At 37.2% G+C, this 20,164-nt stretch overlaps 1 protein-coding gene across 1 annotated transcript in view; it reads left to right on the forward strand.

Moving 5' to 3' along the window:
• Positions 1-20,164, forward strand: part of LEMD3 (LEM domain containing 3) — a 110,806-nt gene that overhangs the window by 72,400 nt on the left and 18,242 nt on the right. Inside the window, exons 3-6 of the mRNA XM_006886061.1 lie at positions 6,666-6,732; positions 9,352-9,419; positions 19,408-19,487; positions 19,569-19,714. Of these exons, the coding sequence (XP_006886123.1) occupies positions 6,666-6,732; positions 9,352-9,419; positions 19,408-19,487; positions 19,569-19,714 (361 nt within the window). The remainder of the gene's footprint in view (positions 1-6,665; positions 6,733-9,351; positions 9,420-19,407; positions 19,488-19,568; positions 19,715-20,164) is intronic.

Genomic DNA, 20,164 nt, shown 5'->3' on the forward strand with positions numbered 1-20,164 from the left:
GGATAATTGAGGAAACCAGTAGTTAATTTAGACTGTAATTTAGTCGATAGTTTGGCTGATACTTGAGGACCTTTTAATATAAGGAGGCCATTTAAAATAAATGACTATTGGAAACAAAAACTTTTGGTGAAACTTCTAAGTGTGAGGGTTTTTTTCCTCTTTTGTTTTAAATTGATAATTTAGTGAAAGTTTACAGAAAAGTGTTTTCATTCATTCATTCATTGATACACAGTTTCCTCCCCACTCCTTCCCATCTAGTGTGAGTTTTGTGTGCTTACATTTTTGTATGAGAATATTTTGTCTCTATATTATCTCCTACAGCTTGTGATTCAGTTATATCTGGCTAGGTTTTATTCTGCTTATTTTGTGGAATGTTAATGTATGTGAAATAGAAAGTTTTGGTCCTCAGTTGTATGCTCATTAAAGATCACAGAGGCCACGTGCCACAGTTTTGTTCTTGAAAGGAGAGTTGGGATTGAATGTTATCAGAATATACAAAACAAGAAGGAAACTGAGCACTTTTCCAGATAAGAGATTAGACAAACTAAAAAAAAAAATTCCAGAGTTTAATCAGATTCACCTTGCTTTTATGTATCAAGTCCACAGACTTTCTGTGGAACTCTTGCACATCCCGTTATGATGAAAATAGTTATTTATAACCATTTTATAGTTTACTGTATCACAAATACATAACTTTCAGTCTCAGATCCTAGCCCAGGCAATATTTATTTGACTTCTGAATTTTGCCGTTTGAATTTTGAAGTTTATATAAAAATTAAAAGATCGGCTTGATTCAAACGCTGATTTTATAATTTAGTGAAAAAAGCAGGAATTGGAAAGCAGGTGGTCCACTTGAATGAATAAGGTACTGAGGTCTTGTCAATAAGCTCATACAAACCAGATTCCAGTGGTAGGAGCTTGGAGGCTTTAATGAGGTACCTTACCCCTAGTGTCAGAAAGGACCCCTGGTGGCATCATCTGTAGGGAGACACTTTGTTAATCTGAAGGCCACATCTCTGGAAGTTTGAATCCCTCAGTGGCTATCAAGGAGTGAAATGGGCAATCTTTGGTGCAATTTACGGCCTTGGATCAGCTCTGAGTCAGATCTGACACCACAGCAATGAATTTGAGGGGTTTTGTTTTGTTTGTTTGTATCGGTGATTAAAACTGTGTATACTTTGTCTCTCTGCATTGCATACACATAAAGACTTTTTCTCAAGCTTCCAAATAACCGAAAAGCTGCAAAAAATTAGACACACATACCAGTGGCATCAACTATTATATTGGTGTTTTTTGTTTTTCACACCTTGCTTGCAGAAAGTGAAGAAGAATTGAAGCAATTACTGAGAAGAGCAGCATTTAATATGGGCCACATCTCAATATTACCATTGGACCAGTGACATCATAATAGAGGGAGAAAAAATTTAAGTTAATGATTTCCTTTTCCTTGGATCCACAGTAAACTCTCATGGTAGCAGCACAGTCAAGAAATTAAAAAATGTGTTGTATTGGGGAAATCCACTGTTAAAGAGCTCTTCTGAATTCTTAAGAGCAAGGATATTTGTTTAAAGACTAAGATCCAAGCCATATTATAAATTTTTATGTACTGTTAAGTTAGAACCAACCCATACCTTACCCACCAGTGGATTTTCAGAGGCAGTAAATTACATAGGAGGAGATTGGAGGAACAACTGGTGAGTTCATACATGTGGATTAGCAGTATAGCTCCTTACTCACTAGATCACCAGAGCTTAATCTGAGCCGTGGTAGTCTCAATTGCTTTCTATCCTCTAGAAAAAAAAAAAATTAGACAATGAATAAAAGATGACAGAAGGAGAATCAATGCCTTTGAAGTATATTGTTGGTGAAGAGTATTGAATCTATCTTGAATGAAATGTAATCTGAGTGTTCCTTAGAGGCAAAAAGAATGGTGAAATTTTGTCTTGTTTACTTTGGACATATTTTCAGGAGGAACAAGTTTTTGGAGAAGAGACATCATATTGGGAAAAGTAGAGAATCAGCAAAAGAAGACTGTTGGCAAGATGTATTAACACTGACTGCCACTATGAGCTTAAGCATGATAGAGATCATGAGTAGGGCACAGTTCAGATCTGTTGTTCATGGGATTATTGTGTGTCCTAGTTTACTTGATGCACCCAGCACTACAATCTTCAATATGGATTGAAGCTTCAAATCAAGAAAACAAAAGTTATCTGTTCACTATGGATGATCCTTCTGGTATTTGACATACTAATGAGATATTTTCCAGCTCACAGCAATACACAAGAAAATTAAAACAAGGCCACGAGAACCAAAATATGAATTAGTCTATCCCAGGTGAATTTTAAAGCCATCTCAGGAATAGATTTTATGCATTGAATACTAATGATTGAAGATTAGAAGACTTGTGAGATGGCATTAAGGACATCATCCAAGAAGAAGGTAGAAATGCTCATTATAGAGAAGAAAGAAACAGATTGAAATGGATGTGGGAAAATACTCTGGAAAGGAGTTCACCAAAACAAGGTGAAGGAGCTGAAGTAGGAGAGGACAGAAAATTTTCAAAAGACAGCTCAAGAAGACAGTGCAAAGTATTATAACAAGGTGCAAAGAGCTAAAGGTAGAAAATCAAAAGGGAAGAACACATTCAGCATTTCTCTGAAAGAACTGAAGAACAAATTCAAGCCTCAAATTGCAATATTTAAGAATTCTTTGGGCGAAATCTTGAATAATGCAGGAAGCATCACAAGAAGAGGAAAAGAATACACAGTTACTGTGCCAAAAAAGGTTGGTCAACACTAAAGAATTTCAGGAAAGTAGCAAGTAGTACTGAAGGGAGAAGTCCAGTCTGCATTAAAATTATCAGGGAAAGAATAAAGCCCCAGAAAATTATTAAATACCAATTTTAAGATATTTCAGGAAAGCTGTGCATATGCCCTGGGTGTGTTCACCTGTCCATGCCATAGAATTACAAAGATAGCTATCTGAATCTGGCCAGTCAGCTAAAAGAGATCCATATTTGTTCCTATTCAGGTGGGGAGGGGTGGGGGAACAGGGGATGGGGGACGGAGATGATTTAGCAGTGTGAAAATTATTGAACAATATTATTTCTATCTTATGAAAGTAAAGTATTGCTGAAAATTATTTAAAAATGACTGGAGCAATGTAATGCCTTGACAAAGAACTGCCAGACATTCAAGCTGGATTCAGAGGTTATTGCAGGAGAAAACTACAACAATGAATGAAGGGAAATCCAAAGTCTCTGTAAACTTTCAGTAAAATTAATAATAATAAAAGGGGGGGGGAGAAGAGGTAATTGCTTGGGTGGTTATTATTGCTCATCTCAAATGGATCTTGACTGGAAGCAGAAAACACCAGAAAGATGTGTACTTTTGTTTTATTGACTAAGCAAAGACATTTGACTGTGTGGATCATAATAAATTATGGCTAACATTGCTAAGAATAGAAATTTCGGAACACTTAATTGTGCTCATAAGAAAACTGTACATCCCCCAAGAAACAGGTGACCCAACAGAACAAGGGAACAATGCATGGTTTAAAATCAGGAAAGGCGTGCATCAGGGTTATATCGTTGCTCTATGCCTATTCAATCTGTATGCTGGACTGTATGAAGAAGAATGTGGCATTATTGAAGGAAGACTTACAAACTATCTGCATTACACAGCTGACACGTACTTGCTTACAAAAAAATAAAAACACTTATGGAAGATCAAAGATTACATCCTTCAATATTTATTATATCTCAAAATCAAGAAGGAAAAAACACTCAACACTGGACCCCAGTAGGCATCAATCATCATCATGATAGATGAAGAAAAGACAGGAGTTGTCACCTATTGAATTTTACTTGGATTCACAATTAACACCCATGGTTGCAAGCAGTTAAAATCAAGAGACAAGTTACATTGTGAAAAGCTGTTGTCAAGGACCTCTTTAAAGTGATAAAGAGCACAAGTATGTTAGTTTAAAGATGAAAGTGCTCTTGACCCAAGCCATGGTATTTTCAAAGGCGTTTGACTGTGTGGATCATAACAAACTGTGGCTGACTCTCAGAAGAATGGGAATCCCAGAACACTTGATCGTTCTAATGCAAAACCTATACTTGGACCAAGAGGCAGTCGTCAGAACAGAGCAAGGAAACACTGCATGGTTCAAAATTGGGAAAGGCATACGCCAGGGATGTGTCCTACCTCCATACCTTTTCAACCTGTATGCAGAACAGATTATCCGAGAGGCTGGGCTCTGTGAGGAGAAGTGTGGGGTCAAGATTGGTGGAAGATCTATTAACAATCTGCGTTATGCAGATGACACAACCCTGTTGCTGAAACTGAGGATGCCCTGAAATGCTTGCTGCAGAGGGTCAAGGACTGCAGCCTTCAGTATGGACTGAGGCTCAATGTCAAGAAGACAAAGATTCTCACCCCTGGACCAATTGGCAGCATCAGGATGGATGGTGAAGAGAGTGAGATTGTTAACAACTTTAGTCAGCTTGGCTCCACGGTCATCACTCTTGGCACCAGTAGCCAGGAAATCAAAAAAACTTACTGCGATGGGAAAGTCTGTTGTTAGGGACCTCTCCAAAGTACTGAAGAGCAGTGGTGTCACTCTGGAGACTAAGATGCGTCTGATACAGGTTATTGTCTTTGCAATCACTTGTTATGCATCAGAGAGTTGGACAATGACTAGGGAGGATAGAAGGAGAATTGATGCCTTTGAGCTGTGGTGCTCAAGAAGAGTATTGAATGTACCCTGGACTGCCAAGAAAACCAACAGATTTATCCTAGAGAGGGTTAAACCAGGCTGCTCCTTAGAGGCAAGGATTCTGAGGCTTCGTTTGACATACTTTGGACATGTTATAAGGAGAGACAGGTCCTTAGAGAGAGACATCATGCTTGGGAGGGTGGAGGGACGGTGCAGAAGGGGAAGACCCTCTGTGAGGTGGATTGATTCAGTGACTGGGGTAATCTGGATGGGTTTGTCAGGCAGTGAGATCGGCACAGGATAGAGCAGGGTTTAGGGCTGTTGTACATAGGGTCGCTATGAGTCGCAGGTGACTCAGTGGCACATAACAACATAACAACTATGCGCCTGAAAATTGAACAGTGAATAAGGAATGCAAAAAAAAAAAAAAAAGAATCAATGCCTTTGAGTTGTGGTGTTGGAGAAAAGTACTGAGTATCAAATGGACTGTCAAAAGAACATCTTGGAAAAAGTGAAATGATTGTGCTTCTAAGTGGCAAGCATACAGACTTTTTAGCAACCTGACACGTTATGCACTCACTGTACCATCACTGATCACATATTCCTTGTATACCCATCGCTTTCAGGTTGATTTTGACTCATTGTGATTCTCCATTAGGCTTTTGAGCTTGTAAATTTTTATGAGAAAAGCCTGCCTTTATTCCTCCAGCAATGGTTGGTGGATTCAAACCACTTTTTAAACCTCTTCACAATACCTTGCATCACCAGATTTCATTATTATTTATAAAACACACTGCGGTTGAGTTGAACTAACTCATAGCTGATCCTGCAGAGGATTTCCTAGGCCATAAATCAAATGAGAGGAGATTATGTTACTCTTTATAAAGTCTCCTCTAAATTGGAATTGCTTGTAAATTGGAAGTGTAATTGTTTTAGATTACGTGGTAAGATACTTAGGTTATACCATTGTAATAATTGCCTCTGGATTCTTTATATACAATTTTTTGTCCTTCTGTGTTAACCTAAACATTATGGGTAGAGAAATGTTTCTGATGCCCAAGTCTTTCTACTTTCTTTCTCAATTTTCAGAACAAACCTAAACCTAGTTTTGTCATCCAGGGCTCCTGGGCAGTTGACATCAAGTCATTGAGTATTTTGTTGAGTCAGACTAGACTATTGGTTATATGAAAAATAATCAGTACTTCCATGCCTTGCTCATTTTTAGGCTGTTTCTTTTGCCCTACTCAAATGTTTTTGGGTTGTTTTTATTTTCTGTAAATAAGTCTTTTCTTTTTCTCCCTCGTCTCTATTTACATTATACCTTGTTTGCAACTTCAGTGTAACCTTTGATAAATAAACAGCTGCCCTTGAGAATATGGATCGTCATGTTCACAGGTCTCTCTGTGGGTAACAGTTTTTAACTTATGATAGATATTTAATATTTGTTCCCTCTAAAGGGGAGGGGTAGATGTGTCAGAGACAGTAAAGTTGACACAGGATAGAGCAGAGTTTAGGGCTCTTGTACATAGTGTTACTGTGAGTCGCAAACGGCTCAATGGCACATAACAACAGTGGTTCCTATGTTTATATAAAGGCACTTTGGGAACACAGGAGTGGTTGAGGATATGTTAACATGTATAATTTCCTTGTTTTTTAGTTGGTTTATGTCAGATTTTAAAAATCACAACCCAAAATAACATGAAGGGTTACCTTAAAGAAAATAGTCTTTCCTAAGAACAAATATTCAGAAGGGTGCATGGCTAGAGGAAAGATCTGAATTGAGTGATAATTTAGATTCATATATTGTTTCTTTAAATATAGTTACTATGGTTTGAATATGTATTTTCCTTTTTCATTTTGTAAATTCTAAGAGCTTAACATTTTTTAAAATAATTTCAATTGCATTTTTTCTTAGCCTTAGTTTCTAATACTTTTTCTTCTAGGAATATGAAAAAAATCTTATGATGAACACATTGTATAAGCTTCATGATCGATTGGCACAACTTGCAGGTAATTGTTTTAATATTTTTAGTTTAACATTTCTAAATATCTTTTGAAAATCAATTTGAATATATAGGGTGCTCTGACTATAGAAATAATTTTTCCTAAGTCCGTTGTATAAGTTTTTATTACTTAAATGGTATGTTAGTTTGAAATATATATATATATATATATATATATATATATATATATATTTATTTTTTTTTTTAAATCTAGGCCTTTCCTTTCTGTCTTATATATGTAATTTCTACACACACAGTGTATAACCTGAAAAGCCAATCAAAATTTTTTGGCTGCATTAATGACATAAAATTTTGAGAGCTTAAATATCAGTTGAATTGGATAGGTAATGCATGAACTCAGTCCTGGAATAAATATATCTATTTTATTTAGTATGTATTTTCTGGTGGTTGTATATTTGTCATCTCTAGATAAAGCAAACATACTCTTCTACAGTTCCCCGCCACCCCTTTCCTTTCCCTTATATTTTGCTTTTAGTTAAGACTGTTCTTTTTTTTTTTTTTTTAATTTATTTTATTATTTTTGTGTGTGTGAGTGTACCGTCAAATCAGATCTGACTGGTACAGGAGGAGATTGTTCCTCCTTCCCCGGCAGAGCATCTGGTGGATTCGAACCGTGCGCCTCTGGGATTGTAGTTGCAGCTCCTTACCACTAGGCCACCAGAGCTCCCCTAAGACTGTTCTTGAGAGCTCTCAGATCTCAACATTTCTGTAATTAGAATAATTTTTTATGAGTATATTGGGACCAACTGTAACATCTCTAAGTCGTAACAGATGCAAATGTTTTACTTTCTAATTCTGGGGAGATTATTTTTAGGTCATTTATTGCTTGTAATAAAATATTTTAAATTCCTTTCTTATAGTCACTTATAACACATGAAAAAACACAGTTTTCTGAATTTTTGTACACCACAGATTCCTTTGTAGAAACCAGATTCAGATTATAGGTAGAAATCTAATAGGAAAAAATTGAACTTGTTGAATTGGGACGGTTAGTATCCTGACAGTTTTCTACCTATTCTTTCACCAATATTTTTATTTCTTTTTGATGGGAAGGTCCTTAATTCCAGTCAGTTTTTTAGGTTTCTGATTCTGTATATGTTTTTAAAATTGCTTTTTGTACTGATTTTGAATCCTGTGACATAATGTGTAATGTCTTAGGCTGTTATCCAAAATATTGACCTTTTAAATCTGCTCCCTGAGAGAAAATTGACAGTTTCTTAAAGATTAACAGCCTTGGGAACCCAGTTAGAGGGTTTATGTGAGCCCAAGCCAACTTGATAGTGGGTTTATTTGGTTTATATGGATTGGACAGTCATTTTCATATGTTTCAAGATAATGGCATTTCTTTGGTATGCTGTACTACCTTAAACTGAAAGTATCTGCTGTAGCTAGCAAGTCTGATGCTGTGACTTGTAAAACGTGGTCCAGGGCTCCATGTTTTGGGGGAACTTTTATATATATATAGAATTCTTCTAAAGAAGGGATTTACTATACTTTTCTGTAAAGATACAGATAATCTTAGACCTTGTAGGTAAAATTGTCTCTGTCATGACTGACTCTCCCATTAGGGTAGTTAAGCAACCATAGAGCATAGTTTTGTTATTCCAGTAAAATTTCTATAAAAACTAGAGGCAGATCAAATTTAGCCATGGGCTGAAATTTGCCCAGATCTCTTCTGGATATATGGAATCTAAATCCCTCAGAGTGCACATAATAAAATTTAAAGACTTGTTCACCTATTTAGGTGTGGTTTCCTTTTATAACTACAACCATTAAAAATCTACTTAAAACTGATAAGAAGATAGTTTTTAATAGAAGAATTTGCCAGATATTTTAACAAGTATTTTCATGATAAAAGATTTTATAAACTGCTTAACAAAAATGTCTAGAAAATGTCTCTCTACTAAATTACATATAGAGAGGCGCTCTGGTGACCTAGTGATAAGGAGCTGCACTGGGCAAGGGCAGTTGCCCTGCAGCCCAAGGGCAAGCAATTTGAATCCCATCAGCTTCTGTGAGAGAGAAAGATGGGCGGCCTCTTCTCTTGTAGTTAACTGCCTCTGAAAACCCTCTGGAGTGTAACTATGAATTGGTTCTGACTTAGTGATACATAACAACATGTAATCAGAAGGGAGCTCTAGTGGCATATTGCACTGCTGACTGAAAGTTCAGTATGTGACTCTACCATCTGCTCCATGAGAGAAAGATGAGCAACCTCCTCCTGTGAAGTTTTACAGCCTTGGAAAACCAGTGAAGGGTCATTATGTAATTGGAATCTACTGACAGCAGTAAATCAATAAAAAAAGACAATAATATACGATGTGTGTTATATTCAAGTCAGGGAAGGAACAATGTCATATTGATGCAGTCCTTCTTGGAACTAGTCCACAGAGAGTTAAGGGTTATTTTTGAAATTCATGATGTTAACAAAGCAGCTATGGATTCAAATCTCATTTGAAGAGCAACTCTTCTACCACTAGATCACCAGAACGCCCTATATAAAATGTAGTTGTATAATTTGTAAAATATTTTTAATTATCACATTGAGTTTTTTCTGCTTTATATAATAATGATTCAAAACTAATGATATGTTAACTCTTTCCAGGAGATCATGAATGTGGCAGTTCTAGTCAGAGAACACTTTCTGTCCAAGAGGCTGCTGCATATTTAAAAGTAAGCAGTGAAATTAGAGTTTTAATAGTTATATTCTTCAAGTTTATATAAATCATTATAACTTATGTCCAAAGTATCATACAATGAATCACTTTAATTGTATTGTTAAAACTTGGGCCTATTATTAGTGTTTGTATATAGATAGGGAAAACAAAACTGTTCACTACGTTTTGTTTTAGAACATTCTCTATGAGAGAATATGTATTAGTATAGAAAGGGTACAAGTAATATTGATAAGAGTACCAGTTGAGAAAGTTGAATAGCTTGTAAGAAGACAAGTAAGCATCTAACTTATGTCATTTATTATTATGCCATTAATTTTAACTCCAGATACTAAGAGACTATGCTGATGCATTTGCTAAACTATTGTTTAAGTAATCTTTGGGAAACTGGATAGCAATAAAATACAGTGGAAAGTTAAACATGAACAAGTTTTGTTCTGACTTTAAAACGGGAAATGTAGATTTTTGAAAACCGTAATAGAGAGCTTTATTTCAATCTAACTATGATAATTTCATAAAGATACGAGTATTTAACAAATACAAATGAAATTGGCATGGGTTCATTGTCATATGTGCCATGTAGTACAAACTTCATATTCCCTTCCCTCCCTCTTAAATTAGGAGTATGGTATTTGTTCTAAGGCTTTTTGCAAGATTTTGGTGACAGTATCTCACGATAGACTTTCTAAAAAGGAAAATGGATTGAATTTTTAACTTATTTTTTATTCACAAGATGGTATGACAAAATAATGTAGAAAATAGGCCTGAATTAAAATTCTGTCATTGCTGCATAGTATCTTGGTAAATTCCTTGACCTTTCTGAATATGCTACTCTATTTGAAAGTAGATTAAAGTTTTTGGGAGATTTAAGGGAGTTCTTAGCTAGTGCCTAGGTAAACCACAAGATTATTACTGTTATTAGATGGCATCCAGTTGATTGCAACAAGAAGTCCCCTCATGTGACAGAGTAGAACTGCCCCATAGTCTTTTCTACACTCTGATCTTTTACTACAGATGATTGTCTATGTGTCTTCCATGAAGCCTTTCCCAGTCAATTTTGTTTATCTGTCTCTAGCCTTTCCTAATTAATTAAATCAGCATCACTCTTCTAGAGATCTCTGATGAGATGCTATAGAGTTTGTCAGTAATTTTGCTTGCTTCATTTTAAATTTTAACGTAAATGACAACATATTGATGCAGCCGTATGTGTGGATAATCTAGCTAGATTGGATAGCAAAAAAGATCAGGATCCAAGTGATCATGATCAAGAAGGGATTATATTCAGAGCACACAACGTTAATAGTAAGAATTACTAGATGGAGTATGGAGATGAGGGGAAAAAAGATGGATTGGATTGAAGAAGCAAAAGTGGGCATATGATAAAACATAGGAAAGGGTGCAAGCTAAAAGATAGTATTTTGGAGTTTTACTGGTATGTGTGTTCTTGTTGTTGTGTACCATCCAGTCGAAACCGATGTATAGCTGACCCTCCAGTGAGTTTTCAATGGCTGTTAATCACACAAGGGGCAATTGCCCATCTTTCTCCCACAGAGAAGCTGGTGGATTCAAACCATGTACCTTTAGGATTGCACTGCAGTTCAGCTACATTTCATAGTAATTCGGAGACTTAAAAAAACAAACTACTGATATTTGAAGGACTTGTTAAGTGCCGTCGAGTTGCAGGCGACTCATAGCAACCCTATGAAGGAGAGTCCTCGATGCTTGGGTGCCTTTCATCTTCTCTCCAGGTTCGTAGGGTTTCTGGAGGCAAGCTATTATGGAAGTGGATGCCACTCCTCGAAGGACTAGAGAGATGAAAATAGGTATTGAGAGAAAAATAGGATCTGAGCAGTGGTAAGCTTGAGTGGAGTAAGAGGCAGAGATTGTTATGGATTACAGTCTAGAAAAGCCTGTGGAACAATTTTATTCCATCACAAGAGGTGGTTTTGAGTTGCAGTCAACTGGCACCTAACAGCAATTATCAGACACTGGCCAGGTATTCCCTTAAGTTTCCTAAACCTTTAACAAACGTTAATACCATTCCACTTTTGACCTAGTGGCAAGAAGCTTTGTTACAATCCCAAAGGCATGCAGTTCAAATCTACCAGCTGCTCCACAGGAGAAGAATGGGCATACTCCTTCCATGCATAAGTGCCTCTGAAAACCTGCCGGAGGTTCCAATATGGGTTGGTTCCAATTTGATGGTACACAACAGCAACATTTAAAAATATCAGTAGTTTTATGGGGTTTTTTAAGTCTTAGAATTACACTAAAAGGTAGCTGAACTCTGTGAAGAATAGGGCCTCAGTATCAGAGGAAGACTCGTCAACAACCTGCATTATACAGATGACACAACATTGCTTGCTGAAAGTGAGGAAGACTTGAAGCACATGCTGCAAAAGATCAAAGACTACAGCCTTCAATATGGATGGGTTACATTTCAATGTCAATAAAACAAAAATTCTCATTACTGGCTATGTGCTGAGTCAGAATTGACCCATAGCTGACCCTCCAACAGGTTTTAAGAATCAGTAAATTGCATAGTAGGAGAGATTGCCCATCCTACTCCTTTGAGAAGCTGCTGCTGGATTTGAACCATGTGTCTTGAGATTACAGTGCAGCTTCTTAACACTAGGCCACCAGAGAGCTTTGGATAGGTAAGTGGAGAAAAGATTGAAATTGTCAATGACTTCATCTTTTGGATCCACAGTCAATACTCTTGCTACCAGCAGTTAGGAGAGCAGGAGACATACTGCATTGGGAAGTCTGCAGTCAGGGATCTCTCTAAATTACTGGAGAGCAAAACTTCATCTTGAAGATTAAAGTGTGCCTGATTCAGGCCATGTTTTTTTCCCAATCACTTGCAGTGCTCTGAATGCTAGACAATGAATAAGGATGACAGAAGAATTGATGCCTTTGAGCTGTGGTGTTGGAGGTGACTGACTTATCTGACTATCCTTTGGACTGCCAAAAGAACAGACAGATAATTCTTGGAGAAGCTGCAGCCAGAATTCTCCTTTGGAGGCAAAAGATAACAGCTTCATCTCACATACTTTGGTCATATACTAGGAGAGGCTGTTTTTTTGAGAAAGGTGAAGAGTTGCCAAAAGAGAAGACCCTCAATCAGATGGGTTGACATAGTGACTGCAGCAGTGGGCTCATGTATGCCAGTCATGATGACAGTGGAACAGGATTAAGACAGGGTTCTTTCTGTTCATAGGGTTGCTGTGATGAATTGTACTCGAGTAGGTAACATCTAACAACAACTTTTAGATGGAAAACAAATTTAAGAAGGTTAAGATATTTTAGTAAGAGACAGAGTTTCTTATGTAGCAGTGATGGAATAGGAATTTAGATCTAATTTGATGAGGTAGGAGAAAAGAACTCAGGTTTGTCACAAATTGGATTTAAGCCAGGAATGTCAGTAGGCTGTAAGAGATTAATTCTACTAAAGATTAGCAGTGAAGGAGTTAATTTACTTGAAACACCCATGCATAGCCTTTCTTTTATATAATAATTAGTGTACACATGAATTGAGCTCGCAGCTGCCTAAACGTACTTCAAACAATATTTAAAGGGCTTCCGTATATTTTCCTTAGAATTATATTTTGGATTTGGATTGGGTTTTGCTTTTTGTTGTTGTTAACCAAATGTTTTGGTATATTTTTATAAAATATTCTAGAATAAATTGTATTCCATAGAATACTTAGAAGTATTAATACCTTTCTTATATAGTTAAATTTATGTTGATTTGTGTTCATTTGTGTGTGTTAGTCTTTCATTTTAGAGTCTAATTTTCAGATTTTGAAACATTGTAAAACCTGCTCTATGAGTTGCCATTACCTTAACTGTAATTTCAACAGCCTCCTGGTCCAGGTATAGGTTCTGCATGAGCACAATTAAGTCCTCTGGGACTACTATTCTTCTCAATGTCAGCCACAATTTGTTATGATCCATGCAGTCCAGTACATTTACATAGTAAATAAACAGACATTCTCTGGTATTCTTTACTTTGCGCCAGGATCTGACATCAGCAATGATGTCCCTGGTGCCATGGCCTCTTCTATATCCTGCTTAAACTTCTGGCAGTTCCCTATCTATGTACTGTTCCAGCTGTTTTTGAATAATCTTCAGCCATCTTTTGCTTGCACGTGATATTATAGTCCTCAAACTAACATCATGTCAGTTTGAGAACTAAGGTAAGGTGTGTCTGATTCAGGCCATAGTCTTTCTGATGACTTGCTATGTATCCGAGAGTTGGATAGTGAATAAGGATAACAAAAAAACAATTGATGTCTTTGAGCTGTGGTTTTGGAGAAGAGCACTAAACACCCCATGGACAGGAAACAAGAAAGCAAACAGATATGAGTTGGAGAGGGTGCATCCAGACTGCTCTTTGGAGGCAGCAATGATGGGGCTTCACTTCACATACTTTGGACATGTTGCTAGGAGGGGTTATTACTTGGAGAAGGACAAGGATTCTGGGAAGGGTAAAGGTCAGTAAAGGAGAGGAAGACCTTCAGCCAGGTGATGGACAAAGTTACTGCCACAGTTGCCTCTTGTGTATCAGGAAGTGTGAGGATGGCACAGGATAGAACTGAGTTCAGATCTTTTGTTGACTTGTACTCGATGACACCTAACAACAACAAGATAAATATAGATTAAACTGTCAAGGCTTGTATCAGACATTGTTGATAATGTGTATGTTACAGGCTTTTCTTGCTTACAGAGAGAGTAGTAGTCTATTTATTTGTACATGGTTTCAGATTAAATGCTCCACAGAATGTGTCAAGCTCTGGCAGATGTAAGGTATTTTCCCCAACTTCTAACACATCTGGAAACCAATGTGAACTCACTGCTTTTGAGTTGATTGTGACATTTACAGGATAGAATTGTCCCATTGAGTTTCCAAGGCTATACAGTCTTTGTAAATGTAGACTGTCATAGATAGCATTCTCCTGTAAGGACTGCTGATGGGTTCTAACCACTGACCTTTGGCTTAGGAGTTTAACACTTTAACCAGTGAACTACACAGGCTCTTTAGCATGCACCAGACCAAAACCAAACCTACAGCAATAGAGTGAATTCTGACTCATAGTAGCCCTTCACTGGGTTTCGGAGGCTAATAAGTCTTCATGGGAGGAGACTGCCCATCTCTGTCCCTCAGAGCTGTTGGTGAGTTCCATCCATTAACTGTTCAATTCATAGCACAGCACATAATGCACTACACCACCAGCCTTATCTTAAACATTCAACTCACACACTGCCTTTGAATTGATTCTGACTTGTTGCAGTCTTCTACTAGATTTCCCAGGCTGTAAATGTCAACAGGAGGCTGCTCATCTTTCTTCTCAGAGCCGCAGATGAGTTCAGATAGTAGGAGATGGGCAACCTTTTGGCTGGTAGCACAATATCCTATAACTAGCCCCCTAGAGCACCGTAAGCAAATGTTTAGAATTTGTTTTCATGCATAAGTCTTTAAATTAATCTCTTATTTTTATTTTTCTTTCTCTTTCAAATTAATTTAAACCTTTTTTCTAAGTCTTACCTTTTCCCCCTTTATTTTATATGCATCTTTGTATTTGAAACTTTAGATTTTTTTAAAGCTCCAGGCTCCCTCTAGTGGGTTATTTAGGAAATGCATAGCATTAGGTTTTTACAGAAACACAAGTGATTTGCATTAAATACGGTGGGCTCATAGTGTGATAATTTTCTAGTGCAGCAATGAGTAATGAATAGTTAAGTTTTTATGTATCTTTCAATATCTTTGTAACTCTTACACAGTGAGTGGTTAAAATTTATGGAAAGAATATAAGCAAATTTGTATACTTAAAAGACTGGCTAGACTTTTATAACCAGATTTACTAATCACTGTTAACAAAAAATAGAAAAATAGGGCTCTGAGCAGTGAAATGAAGTGAAAATATAATGACAATTACAATATAAAACTACCATTTATCTAAGTACTTCTAGAGTTTCCCCTTTTAATTTCAGAATGATTCAGCAAGGTAAATGGTATCAGACCCAGTTTATAGGAGTTCAGAGGGTCATTAGCTTAGCTAGTAAATGATTGAACTGAGAATAGAACCAAACTATTTACTTGCTGTTCTTTCTTATTATTCTGTTCTGCTTACCTTTTAGGTAGGACTGAGTTCATAACTCTGCTGCTGTTGAATAGACAGGGGACTGGTCATAAATGAAGGATTAGCATCTGAGATAGTCAAAGTAGATGCCTCTATAGAGGTGACATATTTTTTTTTTTGTCCCTACTGTGATGGACCTCATGCACTTACTGCAGAGGGTCAAGGACTGCAACCTTCAGTATGGACTGAGGCTCAATGTCAAGAAGACAAAGATTCTCACCACTGGACCAATCGGCAGCATCAGGATGGATGGCGAAGAGATTGAGATTGTTCACAGCTTCAGTTTGCTCGGCTCCACGGTCAACACTCTTGGCACCAGCAGCCAGGAAATAAAAAAACGTATTGCGATGGGAAAGTCTGCGGTTAGGGACCTCTCTAAAGGACTCAAGAGCAACGGTGTCTCTCTGGAGACGAAGGTGTGCCTGATACAGGCCATGGTCTTTGCAATCACTTGTTATGCATCAGAGAGTTGGACAATGACTAGGGAGGACAGAGGGAGAATTGATGCCTTTGAGCTGTGGTGCTGTAGAAGAGTATTGAATGTACCATGGACTGCCAAGAAAACAAACAGATTCATCCTAGAGAGGGTTAAACCAGGCTACTCCTTGGAGGCAAGGATTCTGGGGCTTCACCTGACATACTTTGGACATGTTGTAAGGAGAGACAGGTCTTTACAGAGGGACATCATGCTGGGTAGAGTAGAGGGACAGCGCAGGAGGGGAAGACCCTCTATGAGGTGGATTGATTCAGTCACTGGGGTAATCGGGATGAGTATGTCAGAGGCAACGCGATTGGCACAGGATAGAGCAGGGTTTAGGGCTGTTGTACATAGGGTCGCTATGAGTCGCAAATGACTCGATGGCACATAACAACAACAACAACAACTGTGCTGGAGCCACGATCTGATCCCATGGTGACTGATTGTAACGACCGTGTTTTTATCATTATTCCTAGAGGTTAAGGATCAAGTTCTCAATGAATCGTTTACATTTATACTTAGGATTACATTTATTCCTCTGGTTTTATTTCAATTTATTTTTTTTAATTATTCAAGTCATTAGTTTAATAGTTAAAAGGATTCTATGTAAGGAAATCTGCTCACTTCCTCAGAAAGTGAAATCTAAAGTATTAACCATGCTGTAATTCATTCGCTGGATTCTTGATGGAGTATCTTCAGATACTGTACAGTTGATGATTTTCTCCTCTTGAGGGGGCTTGGATTTAGTTTTCTTTCTCTTTTTTTAAAGTTGCCTTTTCTTCCCAAACACTTTTTGTTCTAAGTGCATTCCAATTATTTTTAAAGTAGCATCTGATGTATAGCATATATTACCTCATAATTACCCACAATATTTATTAACCAGGAAGTTAGAGATCCTATGACCCTGTAAACTCTCTTTTGTATTTCTGTATGTTCTAAAGTAGGTTTTTAATACTTGGTATTTCTTTCTTGTGCTAGTATTTTTATCTCCTCCTTACTAAACTTTTATTCCTTCATTTAATGAGGTTTGTCTTTTAAATGAAAGAGTGTCTTTGTACTTTGAAATGTTATGTATATTGTATTTGGTATGGTAATAAAATACACAATTTAGGCCAGTTATTTTGGAAATAAGTTACGTTAGGAGAAATGATAGGTATGTGGGTGTGTATATACACAATGTGTTACTATGTTGTTGTTGATGTTGTTATGTGCCATTGAGTCGCTTGCGACTCATAGCGACCCTATATACAACTCTGTCCTGTGCCATTCCCACTGTCTCTGACACACCCATCCCGATTACCCCAGTCACTGAATCAATCCACCTCATAGAGGGCCTTCCCCTCCTGCGCTGTCCCTCCACCCTACCAAGCATGATGTCCCTCTCCAAGGACCGGTCCCTCCTTACAACATGTCCAAAGTATGTTAGGCAAAGCCTCAGAATCCTTGCCTCCAAGGAGCCACCCGGTTTAACCCTTTCCGGGATGAATCTGTTTGTTTTCTTAGCAGTCTGTGGTACCCTCAGTACTCTTCTCCAGCACCACAGCACAAAGGCATCAATTCACCTTCTATCCTCCTTAGTCATTGTCCAACTCTCTGACGCATAACAAGTGATAGCAAAGACCACGGCCTGTATCAGATGCACCTTAGTCTCTAGGAGAGATACCGTTACTCTTGAGTACTTTGGAGAGGTCCCTAACAGCAGACTTTCCCATTGCAATATGTCTTTTAATTTCCTGACTACTGGTGCCAAGAGTGTTGACCGTGGAGCCAAGCAAACTAAAGCTGTGAACAATCTCAGTCTCTTCACCATCCATCCTGATTCTGCCAATTGGTCCAGTGGTGAGAATCTTTGTCTTCTTTACAATGAGCCTCAATCCATATTGAAGGCTGCCGTCCTTGACCCTCTGCAGCAAGCACTTCAGGGCATCCTCAGTTTCAGCAACAGGGTTGTGTCATCTGCATATCGCAGATTGTTGATAAATCGTCCACCAATCTTGACCCCACATTTCTCCTAATAGAGCCCAGCCCCCTGGATAATCTGTTCTGTATACAAGTTGAAAAGGTATGGGAGACAGGACACATCTCTGGCGTACGCCCTTCCCAATTTTGAACCATGCAGTCTTGCCCTGCTCTGTTTTGATGACTGCCTCTTGGTTCAAGTATAGGTTTCTCATTACCACGATTAAGTGTTCTGGGATTCCCATTCTTCTGAGAGTCAGCCACAGTTTGTTATGATCCACACATTCAAACGCCTTTGCATAAGCAATGAAACACAGATAGACATTCCTCTGGTATTCCCTGCTCTCAGCTAAGATCCATCTAACATTAGCAACAATATCCCTAGTACCAGGACCCCTTCTAAACCCAGCCTGGACTTCTGGTAGTTCTCTGCTGATGTGCTATTCCAGTCATTTTTGGATAATCTTTTAGGAAGGTTCATGGAAGAATAGAGGGACGGCACATGAGAGGAATACCCCAAATGTAGTAGATGAACACAGTAACTGGAGTAATGAAGGTAGGCATGTCAGAGACAGATTGGCTCAGGATAGAGCGGAGTTCAGAGCTATTGTACATAGAGTCAATATGAAACTCAAAGTCCCATGCAAACTCAATGGCAAATAAGAACACTTATTTACATGACTTTTTTTTTTTTTTTAATTTACCTGACTTTTATTTAATCAGCACAATGCATATCCTAATATGACACTAGTAAGTTACCTTATACCTACCATTCACATTGGAAAATTCACCAAGTACCAAGAAACTATCAAGCTCACAATGTTGGATGAACGCTCTCAAAATTCTGCTTTTCACTTGAAAGCCTGATTTTTATCATTGACAAACTTTCCCCAAATTGGCGAGCTTACTTCATTCGCTTGTCAATAAAATGTCTATAAAAACACCTAATCCAAATAATTATCTTCTTCCATTTAAAAATAGCGTTTCACTAAAAAGTGGCTAACTTACCAGAATACTTATGGTGTTCTGTTTTATAATAGCTTATTTTTATATTTTAAAAAATGGCAAGAATAGTGACTTTTTCCTCTATTTTCTTCTCTGTGGTTTTTTTCTCTATTTTATAATGAGTTTTTGTACATTATGTAATTAAAATGTTAGTATGATCATTACAATAAGGGGAACTGACACAGTGGCTACAGCAGTGGATTTAAACACAGCAGAGATTGTGAAGTTGATACAGGATCAGACAGCAGCATTTTGTTCTCCTGAACACTCTGAAGTCAGAGATTTCTGTACAGTCTCTAACAACAAATAGATGTTTGTACATCATATCAAACTCTTGTTCATTTTTTTCTTTTTTTAAATATGAATTATTCTCTTTTTGTTGTTGTTGTTGTTGTTGTTAGGAATTGGGTCCTGAATATGAAGGCATATTCAACACCTCATTGCAGTGGATTTTAGAAAATGGAAAAGATGCTGGTATAAGGTAAAGAATTTGATTTTTATGTTGATCATTGTGTACTCTTATGTGAGTTTGCTTTTAAGTTCTCTTTTAATTTTTAAATAGGTGTGTTGGATATGACCCTGAGGAAGAATTAGCAAATATAACAGATGTGCAATTTTTACAGTCTACACGACCACAGATGTCTTTCTGGTGTCGTTTTCGACGTGCTCTTATTACTGTAACCCACAGGTTGTTGTTGCTTTGCTTAGGTAAGTAAGATGATTATGAAAGAGATGATACATTGCATTATATTATTTTTGTCTATATTTCACTAAATGCTGAGGTTAAGAATTTATTGATGTAATAATTGCTATGTAATTCATATCCATACGTCTGTACTAAGATGTTACAGATGTTTTTATAATGTTAATATGAAAATATTAACATAGAAAATAGTACCATAAGGTGAAGTAGGAATTAGTAAGTATCTAGAAACCCATTTAAGACAATAAACTGGAAAGGATAAAAATTTAAGCTTATTCTTTAAATAATAAAGTGTAACTTTATGAAACTTATTTTTAAAATATTTACTGGAACTAAGAAATTTATCCTGGGTTTATGTGACAGTTTTGATTAATAATAGGAATTTAGATGATAGTCATTCCTTTTTCTCTATGGTTTTTAAATTAATTCTGTTTTCTTTCTTTTTTTTTTTTTTT

The sequence above is a fragment of the Elephantulus edwardii genome, unplaced genomic scaffold (assembly GCF_000299155.1).
Source record: "Elephantulus edwardii isolate Elephantulus edwardi_28Jun2011 unplaced genomic scaffold, EleEdw1.0 scaffold00047, whole genome shotgun sequence".
In the NCBI taxonomy this organism is placed as follows: Eukaryota; Metazoa; Chordata; class Mammalia; order Macroscelidea; family Macroscelididae; genus Elephantulus; species Elephantulus edwardii.